The sequence below is a fragment of the Alligator mississippiensis genome, chromosome 3 (assembly GCF_030867095.1).
Source record: "Alligator mississippiensis isolate rAllMis1 chromosome 3, rAllMis1, whole genome shotgun sequence".
NCBI classification, from domain to species: domain Eukaryota; kingdom Metazoa; phylum Chordata; order Crocodylia; family Alligatoridae; genus Alligator; species Alligator mississippiensis.
The window spans coordinates 20363588-20379887 of NC_081826.1; the positions used below are offsets into that span (position 1 = coordinate 20363588).

Sequence of the window (16300 nt, forward strand, 5' to 3'; positions counted from 1 at the left end):
GATACAAGCAGGAAAAATTGGAAGTCCTTGCACAGGCAAGGAACTATGATGTGATTGGAATAACAGAGACTTGGTGGAATAGCTCATATGACTGGCGCACTGTCAAGGATGGGTATATACTGTTCAGGAAGGATAGGCAGGGGAGAAGAGGAGTTGAGCTTTATGCAAAAGCCATATGATTGCTCAGAGCTCCACTATGAGCCTGGAGATAGGCTTGTTGAAAGTCTCTGGGTCAGGGTCAGAGGGGAGAGCAACAAGGGTGATGTCATGGTGGGGATCTGCTAGAGACCATGAGACCAGAAGGCTGAGGTGTATGAGGCTTTCTTCAAACAGCTGGTGGAAGGTTCCCCAATCACAGGCCCTGGTTCTCATGGAGGGCTTCAATCATCCTGACATCTGCTGGGAGGGCAATACAGCAGTGCACAAGAAATCCAGGAAGTTTTTGGAGAGTGTTATGAACAACTTTCTAGTGCAAGTGCTGGAGTGACCAACTAGGGGCCATGCTCTCCTTGACCTGCTGTTCACAAACAGAAAAAACTGATGAGGAATGTAGTATTGGATGGCAACTTGGGCAGCAGCAACCACAAGATGACTGAGTTCAGGACCCCGGGGGAAAAGGAAGGAAGTAGAGCAGCACAGTATGCACCCTGGATTTCAGAAAAAGACAACTTCAACTCATTCAAGGAACTATGGGCAGGATCCCCTGGGAGGCCAGTCTGAGGGGAAGAAGAGTCCAGAAGAGTTGGCTGTACTTTAAAGAAACTTTACTGAGAGTGCAGGAACAAACAATCCCGATGTGCAGGAAGACTAGCAAGCGTGGCCAAAATGCAACTGGGCTTAGCAGGGAACTCTTCAGTAAGATAAAACACAAAAAGGAAGCTTAAAAGTGGAAACTTGGATAAGCAACTAGTGAGGACTGTAAGAGTACTGCTCAGGCATACAGGATGAAATCAAGAAGGCCAAAACACAACTGGAGTTGCAGCTAGCAAGGGACATGAAGGGTAACAAGAAGGTGTCTACAGGTATGTCAGCAACAGGAGGAAGATCAGGAAAAATGAGGGAGGCAATCTAGTGACAGAGGATGCAGAAAAGGCTGAAGTACTCAATGCCTTTTTCACCTCAGTCTTCACAGGCAAGGTCAGCTCCCAGACTACTGCACGTGGCAGCACAGTCTGGGGAGGTGAGTAGCCAACTGTGGTGAAAGAACAGGTCAGGGACTATCTATGATGAGATGACTGGCTCTGTGGATGCAGGAAAAGCAATGAATATGACAACTTGACTTTAGCAAGGCTTTTCATATGGTCTCCCACAACATTCTCACAACCAAGCTAAGGAAGTACAGGCTGGATGAATGAACTGTAAAGTGGACAGAAAGCTAGCTGGATTGTCAGGCTCAAAGAGTAGTAATCAATGGCTCAATATCTAGTTGGCAGCTGGTATTAAGTAGAGTGTCCCAGGGGTCAGTCCTGGGGCTGACACTGTTCAATATTTTCAATGACCTGGAAGTTGGGATGAAGTGCACCCTGGGCAATTTCACGGATGACACCAAGCCGGGGGAAGTAGTGGATATGCTGTACGGTAGGGCTAGGATTCAGAGAAACCTCGATAAATTGGAGGACTGGACCGAAATAAATCTCATGAGGTTCAACAAGGACAAGTGCAAAGTCCTGCACATAGGACAGAACAATACCATGCACCGGTACAGGCTGGGGACCAACTGTCTTAAGTAGCAGCTCTGCAGAAAAGCACCTGGGGTTTACAGTGAATAAGCTGAATATGAGACAACAGTGTGCCCTTGTTGCCAAGAAAGCTAATGGCATACTGGGCTACATTAGGAGAGTTGTCAGCAGATAGAGGGAAGTAATTCTTCCCCTCTATTATGCAATGGTGAGGCCTCATCTGGAGTACTGTCTAGTTTTGGGGCCCCCACTACTAAAAAGATACAGACAGGTTGAAAAGAGTCCAGCAGAGGGCAACAAAAATGGTTTGGAGGCTGGGGCACATGACTTCTGAACAGAGGCTGAGGGAGCTGGGCTTATTTAGTCTGCAGAAAAGAAGACTGAGGGAAGATTCAATAGCTGCCTTCAACTACCTGAGGGGCGTTCCAAAGAGGATGGAGCTGGACTGTTCTCAGTGGTGACAGATGACAGAACAAGGAGCAATGGGTTCAAGTTGCAGCAAGGGAAGTTTACTTTAGATATTAGGAAAAACCTCTCATTAGGAGGGTGGTGAAGCACTGGAACAGGTTACCCAGAGAGGTGGTGGAATCTCCATCCTTGGAGGTTTTTAAGGCCCGTCTTGACAAAGTTCTGGCTGGAACAATTTAGTTGGGGCTGGTCCTGCTTTGAGCAGGGGGTGGGACTAGATGACCTCCTGAGGTCCCTTCCAACCCTAATTTTCTATGATTCTTCTGTGGCCTTCAACCCTAGTGGTATCCTTCTCTTTGAAATGGTCTTCTCCTAGATCTGCGATTCCCACTACTTCGTAACACAGCTTAAATGCATCACACACTCAGCCCCTCATGCTGAAATCTGTCCCCCCATTCTCACTGTAACTGTTGCAACTCCCTTCTATAGGGCCTCAAGTTGGATGCATCCGAGATCTTTAATTCAGTACTCTTTTTCACGTGCTTCTCTGGATGTGCTAACAGCCTTATTTTATATACTTCAGCAAATCTATATCACTAAAAGCTTTTAAGTTGCTTGAGTTTATCTTCCCTTTCAGGAGCTAATACAAATAGAGTAAGTCTTAAAAAGGAGTTCAGTATACATTTAGCTTGAAAGTTAGTGGACAAGAAGATGCACTGAGCATGAACACCTTAGCATAAAAATTGTGCTAAAACTAAGGTATTTGGAAAAATTAAAAAAAAAAAAAATATACACACACACGAGTTTTCAGTAAACACCAACCTTTGAAAAATGTGACATCGACATCCACAAGTAGGGTAATTTTTTGATCACATAAGTTCTGGCTGTATTTTATTGAACAGCAAGCATGTCAAACTCATTTGGCTTCATGGGCTGGATCTGGACAGTGAGACTTCTCACTGCTCCAGTGGTGGGGTGAGTAGCAGCAATGTTAACCCTCTGGGTGCTGGCCCTGCTAATAGTGGTACTGGTAGCCACAGGGATTAATGTAACTGCAGAACTGCATCCCCAGCAAGGATTTTAACCCAAAAATTTTGTGGCAGGGCAAGTGGTGGCAGCATTTACCCACCCTGGTGTTGCCCCTGTTGACACGCACAGTCTGGCCACTGTGGGGCAGAGGGTTAAAGGTCACCACTCACCACACCACATGGGAAAATTTTCAACACCATGTGCTGCATTTGGAGGTGTGTCGTCTGCGCTGCAAAAACCCCAATGCGCCAGATGCCCCACATCTGCAGGCTGTGTGTCTGACACCCCTGCTACGCAGATTATGTTTGAATCCTTATGACTGTGTATAAGTGACAAACTTAGGGAGGTTTTTAAAATTAGTCTGATAGAGCAGCACAGATTATACAACAGAGTTGGAGTTATTTTATTATTCACAAAGAACATTTTATACCTGAATTAGCACAGCAGAATGTGTCAATGCATCATTCAACATTGCGAGCACATTTGAAGTTGGAACTATTCCTGGGTCGTGACCCCACGATGTTATTAATAGGCGATCATAACCCTACAAAACAGAAGTTAATGAGCTATTTACAGCAGTAATTCATTAGCCATGTTTATACAAGTAACATATATAAATTAGGTTATTCATGAATTTTACAAGATATTACTGGCAGTAAGTACAGTTCTCTAGTGGTGTATTGTATCACTACTTGTGCTCATACTCCCCCCCACTTTGATAGAGACAGAAAATCCCCAAACTCAAAGATCTTAGATGCTAGCTTGTACAGGATACATCTGAAGAAAATTCAGATTCCATTTTAAATGGGGGGAGGAAGAGGAGGAAAGATAACATACCTGAAAAATATCGGGAAGCTTTCGAAGCCTTGTTCCTTTAGATAGCAACATAGATGGTGGTCCTTGTCCGGTAATATGGTAAATATACAATTTGAACCAGACTGAGCTAATTTCTGGTATAGCTGGTCCAATATGCTGGGGAAAGATTACCCAAAAGGTATGACAGAAAAGTATCACTTAAATTGCAGCTATTAAGTGTACAGCTACAGTTAAGAAGTCTGATAGGTCTCAGATAGGTCTCACACTGCAGTCAAGTGCAAAGATAAGCCAGTTGGTTTGACTGTAAAAAAGTCCAGCTACCCCAGAGAGCCTAGCTATGGCAGCATACAGCTCTCTGTATGGGCTACTTTAGCCTGAACGAAAGGCATAATCTGCAGTAGCCATTTCTCTACTGTTTGGTACACCATAACAGCGTTCCCTGCTAACAGATTACCAGCAGCAGCAACATCATTTCACTATCACATGGCAAACCCAAGCTCAAATCTTCAAGTCTGGCTGGTCCCCTGGGTACAGCAAAAAACTGGAAAGACACATTTGCTTAAAATACTGGATTTGTTGAACCTCCTACAGAACTAGTCTGCACACTGCTACCAAAAGCCATATAACCTTTGAATAGTCCTTCTTAAATCCTAAAGGGGCACACCCAAGGGTTTGGGAAAGAATAGCATACAAAATGTAAGCATTTGCAGCAATTAGGTGATCCTGACTACTGAAATAAATGATAAAATTCCATTCACTTCAAATGCTGCAGGGTTAGTGCTTTAATTTTCTAGGATTTCTTCAGGCTAGATATTCAATATCTATAATTATCTGCCGTGAGAAGGAATCACCACGCCTTTATCATCAAGTTCCTTCTGAGATATTTGGTATGAAATTAAAACGGATTTTTATCCCAGGAAGAAACAATGCTATTGTAGAAAACAAAATTAAAGAGCTTTATCATGCCATTGTGCTTTTAATTAAGTACTCTTTTTATTCATGTTGAACAGCATGCAGATGTGGTGGACATAATCCTAAAGTACTCTGCATTCTGCCAAAGTAAAACAATTTATTTTATTTCCTGGTATTTACACAGAGAAAAGATAAGGCCATTGCCAAAGAAATCCTATTGAGAATAGGAATTTAAAACACAAATTTTGTTATTTGAACATCTGTCACTGCATTTCTTTAATTAGAGAGTTCATTACTCTGAAGGTATTAAATAAAGTTGACCTTAATGATGAACATACATATTATAAATTCAATGAACTCTGATTTTTATGAGCTAGAATATTGTCATACATGCAAATAATTGGAATCAAATGTCCCAGTGAAGCTATGTTCAATTAAGAAGATCCAGGTATAGCTTCTTTAATATTAAAAGGTTTAAAAGCAAAATGCAATAGACTATCTTTGAAATGTGTTCACACCTGGGGAGTACAGCTGCTGATGGGTCGGATTTCATTGGTAAGAGGTGCCATGGAGACAAGCAGGGTATAATTTTTATTTAGCACTCTGCTGCAAGTAGCTGGATCTAAGCCAAGCAAACTCTCGCACCGTAAGAGATCCAATGGGTAACCTAGGTTAATAAGGTCAAAAAAAAAATTAGCAGTTAGGTAAGTAGTAGCTTTTATGACCTCAGAAAAGCAGGGTTGCAAGGGACCTCAAAATAATCTAGTCCAGCTCCCTGTTCAAGGCAGAATCGTCCCTGACTAAACCAGCCCGGCCAAGTAGCCGTGTAACCTGCTCTGAAAAACTTCTAAGGATAGAGATTCTACCATTTTTCTTGGTAGCCTGATCTAGTGCTTGACCACCCTCAAAGTCAGAAAGTTCCTCTTAATCTCCAACCTAAATTTCCCCGGCTGCAGCTCGATTCTATTGCTTCTAGTACTGTTGCCTACAGCCACAAAGAAAAGCCAATCTCCATGCTCTGTATAATCACGTTTCATGTAACTGCAAACTATTACCAAATCCTCCCTCAGTCTGTTCTTCTTCAGACTAAATAACCTTAGCTTTTTCAGCCTTTCTTCATAAGTTATGCTTCCCAGACCTCTAATTATTTTTGTTCCTCTCCATTAATTTGTCCACATCCTTCCTGAAGTGTGGGGCCCAAAACGGGACACAGTGCTTCAGGTGAGGCTTTACCAGTGCTGAACAAAGCAAAAAAACATTTCCCTTGATTTGCAAGTGACACTCCTGGTAATACAACCCAGGATACTGTTGGACTTCTGGCAAAAAAGAGCACACTGTTGGCTCAAATTCACCTTATAGTTCTGTTGTAACCCCCAGATCCTTCTGTATAGTACTGCAGTCTCAGTCATTCCCTAGTCTGTATTTGTACATGCAATTATTCTGTCCTAAGTGCAGGTCTTTACACTTGTCCCTGCTGAATCTCATCTGGTTGATTGCAAACCACGTTTCCATTTCTATGCAGGTCATTCTGGATTCTAGCCCTGCCCTCCAGAGCATCTGCAATTACACCCAACTTGGTGTCATCTGGAAAATTTGCAAAACATACATTTGATCCCATCATACAAATCTTCAATGAAGACGTTAAACCAAGGATGGCCTGCAGGCCAGCTTCAACTAGCCAACTGATTTTATGTGGCCCACCTGTGGGTGGCGGCACCATACAGCAGGCCCTGGGCAAGCTATGTTTAGGCCCTGGCCTCTGCTGGCCAGCAGCACTGAACTGCATGTCCCAGGAGCCACAGCGGATGCTGGGGAGAAGCAGCCCTGTGGCAGGGCTGTGTGGCAGGCCCTAGGTGAGCTGTACTCAGGCCCTAGTAGCTCTGGCTCTTGCGCAGCGTGAGGAAGGGCTGCTTCTGTCCAGCAGCTGCCGAGGCACAAGCGCAACTCGTCCAATCCCTGCATGTGCGTGTGTGCGTGCAGCCCTCAACAGCTCACCAAGACTCATTAAGTAGCCCTCCAGGCCAAATAATGGCCCACCCCCATGTTAAACAATACTCGACCCAGGACAGACCCCCAGGGGACCCCCACTTGATACCTCCTCCCAACTAGACACTGAGCCATTGAGATTACTCACCATGTAGGATGATCCAACCAGTTACATATTCACCTTACAGTACTTTCATCTAGCCTGTTTTTTTCCTAGCTTGTTAATGACAATTTTGTATTAGATTGTGTCAAAAGCTTTGCGAAAAAGTCAAGGTATACCACATCCACTGCTCTTCACCTCATTCACAGAGGCTTTACCATAAGAAATCAGGTTGGTACTTCACCAGTGGACTCCTTGTTTCATGTTGGGCTCCGGGAGCAGTGCGAGACACACGGGTGTAAGCCCATCATACCCCTGCACCCTGAAGCCCTCCAGTGACCCCCAGCAGCCGTGGAGCATCCCCAACTGACCCAGCAGAGCTGGAGGCGAACGGGGCCCATGGTTGGAGGGGTCTAGCACAGCTGCGGGAGTCAGCTGAGAGAAGCTGCAAAGCGTATCACCCCACCCCAGGTCCTACTTCGCTTAGCCCCCCCAGGGAGCCATGCAAACAAGCACGCTTGTCTGCCCAGCATGCTAGTTAGCATGGGAGTTTGCACAGGAGGGCCCGCGGCTCCAGGCACTGAGCTGTAGCCAAGGGTCTGTATAGTAGTAACCAGACTACTACAAAGACCATGGTAGGTGGGACACATCACACTCCAGGCTCCCCACTGCACCTGGACTCCCCTGCTTTGACACTACTGGGGTGGGCACAGAAAGTACCATCTCCACCCAAATGAAGCCCATGGTTTTGGCCTGTACCAAGACGGAGCCTGCAGTCCCTGCCCCGTCCTGGAGGTCCTTGCAGTCCCTGACCCTCGGCCTCCACTCAGACAGAGCCCCCAGCTCCTTGTGGAGACTGCCTAGCAAGACTGCAGGCAGCTGGGATTGGGGGCACTGATACCACCCCTTGTAGGGTGTGCTCAATGGTGGATGCCCTGGAGTGCCAGATTAGGGAACTCCAAGCGACAGTCCAGCGACTGCGCTCCATTAGGGATGCGGAGCAGGAGCTGGACTCTTACTTTCAGGCTCTCTATCCAATGGCTCATGACGGAGTGACGGAACCTAAGAACCGCTACGAAGTCCAGCCTGAGGTTGCCTGGACGACGGTCATCTCCGGCCCAAAGAGGTGCAGCACCAGGGTCACTGCTCCCCGGGAGCTGCACAACCGCTTTGCACCTCCCACATCAACAGAGCCAGCCATCCCGCCGGCTCCAGCCTGTGAGGACGCAGGGCCACCAGCACCTGCACCTAGAAGGTGCAGAGTTATCGTGGTGGGCGATTTCCTCCTTAGGGGGACTGAGGGAGCAATCCGTCAACCTCACCCACTGGCCCGTGAGGTCTGCTGCCTGCCTGGAGCTCATGTCCGGGACGCGATGGAGAGGATCCCCAAACTCATCCGGCCCTCCGACCACCATCCCATGCTCTTCATCCACGTGGGGACCAATTACACGGCACGGAGAAGTCCGGGCTGGGTCGTGTGTGACTACAGGGCTCTAGGACCTGGGGGCACAGATAGATTTCTCCTCAATCCTCCCTGTCGCAGGACATGGGCTCCGGAGGGACAGGTGCATCGGGGAGGTGAATAGACGACTCCGGCGATGGTGCCATCGCGAGGGGTTTGGCTTCCTCGACCACAGCCCGCACTTCAGGGAGAGAGGACTGTTGGGAAGGGATGGCCTGCACCTCACCTGGAAAGGGAAGCAGGTCTTCTCGGCCAGAATAGCTGACCTTCTTGACAGGATTTTAAAAATTGAGACTGCTGGGGGACAGGCAGTTTACTAACAGTTTTACCCCAGGTCATGTCAGCTGCACTACCAATACCTTGGGCAGCCTATGAGATCCCACCCTGGCGGCAGCCCAAGGAAAGGCCCCTCATAACCCCTTAGGGAAGCATTGGGCTTCACATGGCAGACTTAACTGTATGTACATAAATGCCAAGAGCTTGGGAAACAAGCATGAGGAACTGGCCCTTCTCCTATGCGATAATGACTACGGCCTTGTAGGAATTACCGAGACCTGGTGGGACTCCACCTATGATCGGTCGGTGGCAGTCGAGGGTTACACTGTATATAGGACAGACTGTGTGGGGAAGAGGGGTGGGGGTGTTGCTCTCTACATCAAAAATCAGTTCACCTCTCTGCAGATTGAGTTTCCAAACCAGGAAGGGCATCCTGAGACCCTCTGGGTCACGATAAAAGGAGAACATGGGGAAGGTGACTTACTTGTAGGAGTCTACTATAGACCCCCCACCAAAAGGAAAACCTAGATCAGGAATTCGTTAGGGAACTGGTCGAAGCCACACACTCCTGATGCTTGATCATCATGGGAGACTTCAACTTCCCTGACATCTCTTGGGATGATCGCACAGCCAAATCTGACAGGTCACATAGTTTTCTCACGTGAATCTATGACCTCTACCTAACCCAGGAGGTCTATTGGTCAACTAGGGGAGAGGCATTGCTGGATCTGGTCCTGGCCAAAGGGGAGGACCTGGTGAGCGACCTGTGGATCAAAGGGAAATTTGGTGACAGCAACCATGAATTGGTCGCCTTAGTTCACCGAAGAGCAGGGAAACCCCTCAGTAAAACAGAAGTCCTTAACTTTGGGAAGGCCGACTTCTGCAAACTGAGAGAACTGGTCAGTCAGGCAATGAGAGGCCATACCCCCACAGAAAAGGGAGTACATGATGGTCATCACTCAAAAACATAATCTTTGAAGCACAGGCCAAAGCCACCCCTTTTCGCAAGCAATGCAGTCAACGAGCAAGGAAGCCCCTATGGCTAAATAAGGAACTGTTGAACCTCATTAAGCTCAAAAAAGGAGCCTACACCAGCTAGGAAAACAGGAAGCATTACCAAAGAGGATTACCCTGTACTCGCCCACACCTGCAGAGAGTGGTCAATAGAAGCGAAGGCACAAACCAAACTTAGGCTTGCTACAGGGATCAAGGACAATAAAAAGTCCTTCTTTAGATATGTGGGAAGTAGGAAAAAGAACAAGGACAGCATTGGGCCCCTGAGAGATCCAACGGGACAACTGACATCAGATGCCCAAGGAAGGGCCAATCTCCTCAATGACTTTTTCACATTTGTTTTTCACCCTCCCACGAGGATCACACTGCCAGGAATGGCACAAACCAATTTGGGAGCGGGTGACTGGCCCAAAATTGATGTAGATCAGGTGAGGGAACACCTTGAGAAACTGGACATTCACAAGTCCGCAGGCCCAGATGGAATGCACCCAAGGGTCTTGAAAGAGCTAGCAGACATCACTGCATCCCCTTGGCAGGAATATTTGAAAAATTGTGGTGCTCAGGCAAGGTCCCAGATGACTGGAAAAGAGCCAACATGGTCCCTATCTACAAGAAAGGGAGGAGGGATGAGCCAGAGAACTATAGACCAACCAGTCTGATGTCCATGCCCGAAAAAATTCTGGAGAAAATTGTCAAGGAACCCATTAACACCAGAATAACAGAAGGCAAGCTTCTGAATGCCAACCAAAATGGCTTTGTGACTGGCAGGCCTTGCCTGACCAACCTCATCTCCTTCTATGACCAGGTAACATTATGCCCTGGATAAGGGAAATGATAAGTACATCATTTATCTGGACTTCAAGAAGGCCTTTGACCTAGTTCTCCATGATGTCCTCATGCTTAAGCTGGGAAACTGCGGCCCTAGATCATCATACGGTCCGATGGCTAAGCAACTGGCTACAGGGTCGGACCCAAAAAGTACTAGATGAAGGGAGCAAACCAACATGGCACAGTGTTACCAGTGGAGTCCCTCAGGGCTTGGTACTCGGGCCAGCACTCTTTAACATTTTCATCAATGATCTAGATTTGGGAGTCAGATGCAAACTGGCCAAGTTCGCGGACAACACCAAACTATGGGGGAGGGCCGTCACACCGCAGGACGGGTTGGGAATACAGGCCCATTTGAACACAATCTCAAGGTGAGCAGACCAAAACCAGATGGCTTTTAATACAGAGAAGTGCAAGGTGCTGCACCTTGGTAGGAAGAATCCTCAACATACTTACAGGCTCGACGGTGCTACGCTAGCTAGCACCACAACCAAAAGGGACTTGGGTGTCTTGACTGACCACAAGATGAATATGAGCCACCAATGTGATGTGGTGGCAGGCAAAGCTAACCAAACTCTGGCATGTGTCCACTGATGCATCTCAAGCAAAACCAGGGAAGTCATCCTCCCGTTTTACTCAGGCTTGATGAGACCGCAGCTAGAGTACTGAGTCCAGTACTGGGCCCCCCACTTCAGGAAGGATGTGGAGAAGCTTGAGAGAGTCCAAAGGAGAGCCACTCATATGATCCAAGGCCTGGAGGGAAGGCCGTATAAGGAGAGACTGAGGGACCTGCGACTCTTCAGTCTGGAGAAGAGAAGGTTCAGGGGGGACTTGGTGGCAGCCTACAACTTCATAAGAGGGGCACATCAGGACCTCGGAGAACATCTGTTCACCAGAGCTCCCCAAGGGATAACAAGGTCTAATGACCATAAACTCCAGGAAGGCTGAATTAGACTGGATATTAGAAAAAACTTATTTGTGTGTCCAGAGTCTGGAACAAACTCCACCCAGAGGTGGTGCAAGCACCTGCTCTGGATTCCTTCAAAAAAAAAAAAAAACAGCTGGATTTATTTTTTGCTGGGGTCACTTGATCTCAGCTGACTTCCCACCTATGGCAGAGGGGCTGGACCCAATGATCTCTTGAGGTCCCTTCCAGCCCTAATGTCTATGAAATCTATGAAATCTTTCCAGGCATTGAGGTCAGACTGACCAGTCTAAATTCCCCAGCTCCTCTTTTTTCCCTTTCTTAAAGACAGGCATTATGTTTGCCCCATTCCAATAATCTGGAACCTCACCCAATCTCCATAAATTACAGAGGATAGCTAATGGCTCTGAAATTACCACAGTCAACTCCTTCAGCTTTCCACAGACTAAATATTTTAAGGGGCCGAGCCCTTCCAGCTCGTATGTATAACTAGCATGGCAGATAACACCTGGCAAGATCAGTCATATGAAAGGAAAATACTGACTACAAGTCTGATGATTTAGCTTTCATTTAGATGCTGTGCATTTAAGCCTCCTCCAAAAGATAAGCAGCTAAGGCAATAGCAAAATAAAATCACTGGATTTCATTTTGAAGATGGCTACTTGCAGTTAAATAAACCTGGAATAACATTTTGGAAGAGTGGGATTTTCCGAGACATAAAAGGGCAACAAGCCATTTAATGCCTTTTTAAAAACAGAGTTGTACCCAACTCTTTGGAGCCTTTGAAAATCTTCTCTTTAGTGCATTTTTGCATGAATAACTATACTCCTTAACTGTTCTTCAACGTTTAGTCAAGAACCAATTCCCCCTCTCAGTCCAATTTGTCTTTAAGTCTTGTAATGAAGTTACTCAGTCTTTCTACATAAGACCACTGCTATGCAACTGATAGATGTCATTCAAAATAAAAGCCAGTTACAAGGCCAAAAAACAAGTAGTAGTAAGTTCTGTGGCCCCACATCAGGAAAAGCTTCCCTGCTAAATAGGCTGCTAAATTCTTTCCTGAACAGAAATTTAATTTGGAAAAGTCTTCATGCTTAAAATGAACAAACAAGAAGTAAACATGCTTAACTCTTAATAGATTGGACAGATCTCCCCAACAGGAATTTTCACTGTACCGTTATTTGGTTGTTCAAGTTGTGCAGTTTGTGGCACTAGGTCCTTATTATGCCGCAAAAACAGAATTGTGTTTCTCAGGGTAAGTGCATGATCAAAGTATCTCTGTGCCTCCCCTTCACCAGTGCTTTGAACCTAAACAAAGGATATGAATGCGCTTAGTGAATTGCTTAACTTTTTTTTTTAAATCATCTTCTGAAATTGTCATTAACTCATTAATCTGTAATTAAATGATACAATTTCCAACAAAGGGGTTTAAAGCAACCACAGTGAAGGAGTTATCAGGCAAAGCTTGCCAAATACCAAAATACACACACAAAAGCAAACCATAACCAGCTGGGTGAGACTGCCAGACTTCAGCCCTAAAACAGTCATTTGTATTCAAAAGCATAATGGGTTGACAAATAAAGCCACAGCAATTACAGAGAGTTTGCAAGTGTAACTTTACAACCATCTTAAAGGACATGCTTAGTTTCTTTATGCTGCTTATCTACCCTAATTGAAAGGCTTATTGTTTATACCCTCCAATCTTTAATGGCCACATTTTCAGCACTGTGTGCACAAAGTACATGCTTGTTTATGAAGACTCAAATTCAGCAGAGAGAAGCAAATAACTACCATTTATTGGGTCAGATGTGTCATACAATTGCAGAGGGCAGATGCTGACCAGGAGAGTGAACAGAGCATAACCAGGGTTTTTTTCCCCCTGGTTCCTTTCTCACTTGCAGCCTCCAGCATAAGGTCCAGGAAGTTCTGAATCAGATTGCCACCACAAAAAAAGTCAATAGCTGTGTGCACGTACAGCCAGGGGTTGTTTGCCCATCAGGGATTATGATGGGTCAATCAATGTATTTGCATGTCATCCCTGGCTGACTACACTTTTGCACGTACACATTAGAGGTTCACCGATACATCAGTGCATATCGTATTGGCACCGATAAAAGAAAAATTGACATTATCAGCAATCGACTTTTTTTGGCTGATGTGCCCGATAATCACTAATAAATGCCACATGCATGCGCGCAGGCGCAGCATGCACACAGCCAGCACAGCAGCTTAGAGAGCAGCATCCAGCTGGTAAGTCTGTTGGTGGGGAAGGGAAGGGAAAATCAAGGCCCACACAGTGAGGGAGGAGGGGAGCTGGGGCTGCCAACTGGGCAGGACAGGGTGCAGGACAGAGCTGTGAGCAGCTCATCTAGGGGCACGAGGGGAGAGGGGCTCCCACTCATGTGTACACCCCCAGGGGAGGCATGGGCTGCCACTGTGGGCTAGAGCTAGGGGTTGCACCAGGCTCTTCGGCGGCAGCAGCCTGGGCCAGGCCTGTGTTTGAGACAGGCAGCAGCAGCGCTGGGAGGGGTGCAACAGGGGGCTACAGAAAATTCTGGGGAATTCCTCTATCTGTACCCCCAAGCCTCCCCCTCCTCCCCCCACCCCCGCAAAGAGACTTACCAGCCAGATGCTGCTCTTCATGCTGCCAGGCTGCATATCAACAACTGAATTGGTTCGGGCCGATATGGCTCGTTAATAAGTCAGCCATCGGTATCGACCCAAAAAATCTTTAATTGGTGCACTCCTAATACATACCCAATAACTTGGCCCTAAAAAAAAGTCGCTACTGACATAAACACCTAGAATACACACTACCCTAATGGGCAAACTATATGGGTCAAGTATGCTCAGGGATCCATAAAAATGGGCTCCTAAATAAAATATAAGGCTGCATCCAGACAAAAGCAGACTTTTGGTAGCAGTGGCACACCTGGGACAAGTAGCAGTGGCATACCTGGTGCATAGCAGGTTACTCGAGGTGGGGTAGGAGAAGCTAGGACCAGCAACTGTGCTGGCCCCAGCAGCTTTACCTGGGGTCCTGGGGACTAGGGAAACTGAAGCTGCAGCACTGCCACAGTTGGGAGCATGGCTGACAGCCAGTGTGTGGCTCCGGCTGGCCAGGCTCCAGTTTTGGGAGGCACGCGCTGCCACCATATGTACCACCCCACTCTTTTTCTGTGCAGGTATTTTTTAACCCCGGGATACCCTGGGGTTTAAAAAAACCAAACTCCACGCTGCAAAGAGGTAGCACAGCACCACATAACACACTGCCAAGTTTGTCTGGATGGGTCACAATCAATGTATTTGGCCTCTTTGGCCTCAGAGGCTAAAATACATTTTCCAATACCAACAGGGAAAAAAGGAAAAGGGTTAAAACTTTGAAAAAAAAAGCTTTTGACCCTATATCCAAAGCAAGTTACCTTCTCAAGTTCCACAAGAAAACTGTCTAGAGACTCATCTGATAATTTTCCAACTTCAAACATGGTGACTGCATGACTTTTCAAGTTCTGTAGCAATAAAATCCACATAAAGTTAAAACAATTAACTCAGAGGAAAAGAAAGAGGGGAGAGCAAGCGATCTAATACAGGCATGTCGCATCTTACACAGGGGTTAGGGGTCAGAGGTCAGTGCGTAAGGTGAAAATCGCGTATAGTCAAATCGCCAGGAATCTGACTAGCGGTGACTACCTCTGCCTCCAAAACCTCCCGCCACCACCACAGAGCCGTGCTTGGAGCTGTGCGGCCAACAGCACAGCACAGCACGCGCCGGGGAGTGGGAAATGGATGCGTGCTGCTGGGTCACCACCACACTGCCAAAACCTCCCGCCACCGCCACAAACTCAAGCCCCGCCCCCTCCCACCCCGTGTATAGTTAAATTCGCGCAAGTTAAATGCGGGTATGACACGACTGTACCATATACATTTTTGTTACATTAGCAACAGACTTAAGGCATCCAAACAAACAAAAGATCAAACAAATACAGAAAATTCTAAAATAGTCAGAGCAGCATTATACTAAATGCCATAAAACATTTAGTCTTAGCATGGATAAAAGAACAATTTCACATACTGGTGAAAGATTCCCCATCATCAAAAAGGCAGTGAGAGTTGAATCGAACAGGAAGGCAATACGCTTTGTGTGTCCACTGGACATACTCAAGCTGCTCACGCTGGCTGTGTCAGCTAATAAAATAAAGAGAGAAAAGTTATTTTGTTTATTTTATTTCATAATAAATTTCCTTTAAGCAAGTCTTAAAAATCACAGAAATAGTGTAGTTTTTTCAGTATATGTATAGATCTAAGTATTATATACACTTCCTCATTGTTACTAAGCCACTATATATCATTTTAATTCCAAAATTAAAAAGTGGTCAACTTAATATTTCATTAGTCACATCTTCTACCATTCATAATGCAGACTGATTAAAACAGTAACTCCGGGGGAAATAAGGCAGGGAGAACTGAAAAAAAAAAAAATCAAAAAGGAAACCCAGGGTATCCAATAACAATTGCTCTCATAATCAGCTTCTCTGTCCCCCACCCACTCAGCTATAAAAACCTCCAGAATATAGAGAATCTCTCATAACCTCAAGACATGCTACAAGCATTAACTAGTTGATCCTACTGCATTATATTCACCATCAGTGCTAACCTGGATCATCTTGACTGTTGGTGTCAGTATCTGTAGCTGATGACCCAGCTTCCTGTATAGGACTCCTGTTTTCCCCACTGTCCCATGAAAGCAGCATCTTTTGTGGCTCCAAAGTACTCCTATTAAATGTGAATTAAAGTCCAAATCTATTGTCACTGTTACACCATGGAAACAGCTCTGCCAGCTAATCCCATAGTACTCCTTCAACACT

General features: G+C 46.1%; 1 protein-coding gene across 2 annotated transcripts in view; it reads right to left on the minus strand.

The window, feature by feature from the left end:
- FAM91A1 (family with sequence similarity 91 member A1) overlaps window positions 1-16300 on the minus strand; it is a 54286-nt gene that overhangs the window by 13268 nt on the left and 24718 nt on the right. For both annotated transcript variants that reach the window (XM_006274411.4, XM_019495763.2), the window contains exons 12-18: window positions 16090-16208; window positions 15508-15620; window positions 14858-14944; window positions 12611-12743; window positions 5363-5511; window positions 3954-4088; window positions 3547-3660 (exon numbers count right to left, since the gene is read on the minus strand). In XM_006274411.4, the coding sequence (XP_006274473.1) occupies window positions 3547-3660; window positions 3954-4088; window positions 5363-5511; window positions 12611-12743; window positions 14858-14944; window positions 15508-15620; window positions 16090-16208 (850 nt within the window). The remainder of the gene's footprint in view (window positions 1-3546; window positions 3661-3953; window positions 4089-5362; window positions 5512-12610; window positions 12744-14857; window positions 14945-15507; window positions 15621-16089; window positions 16209-16300) is intronic.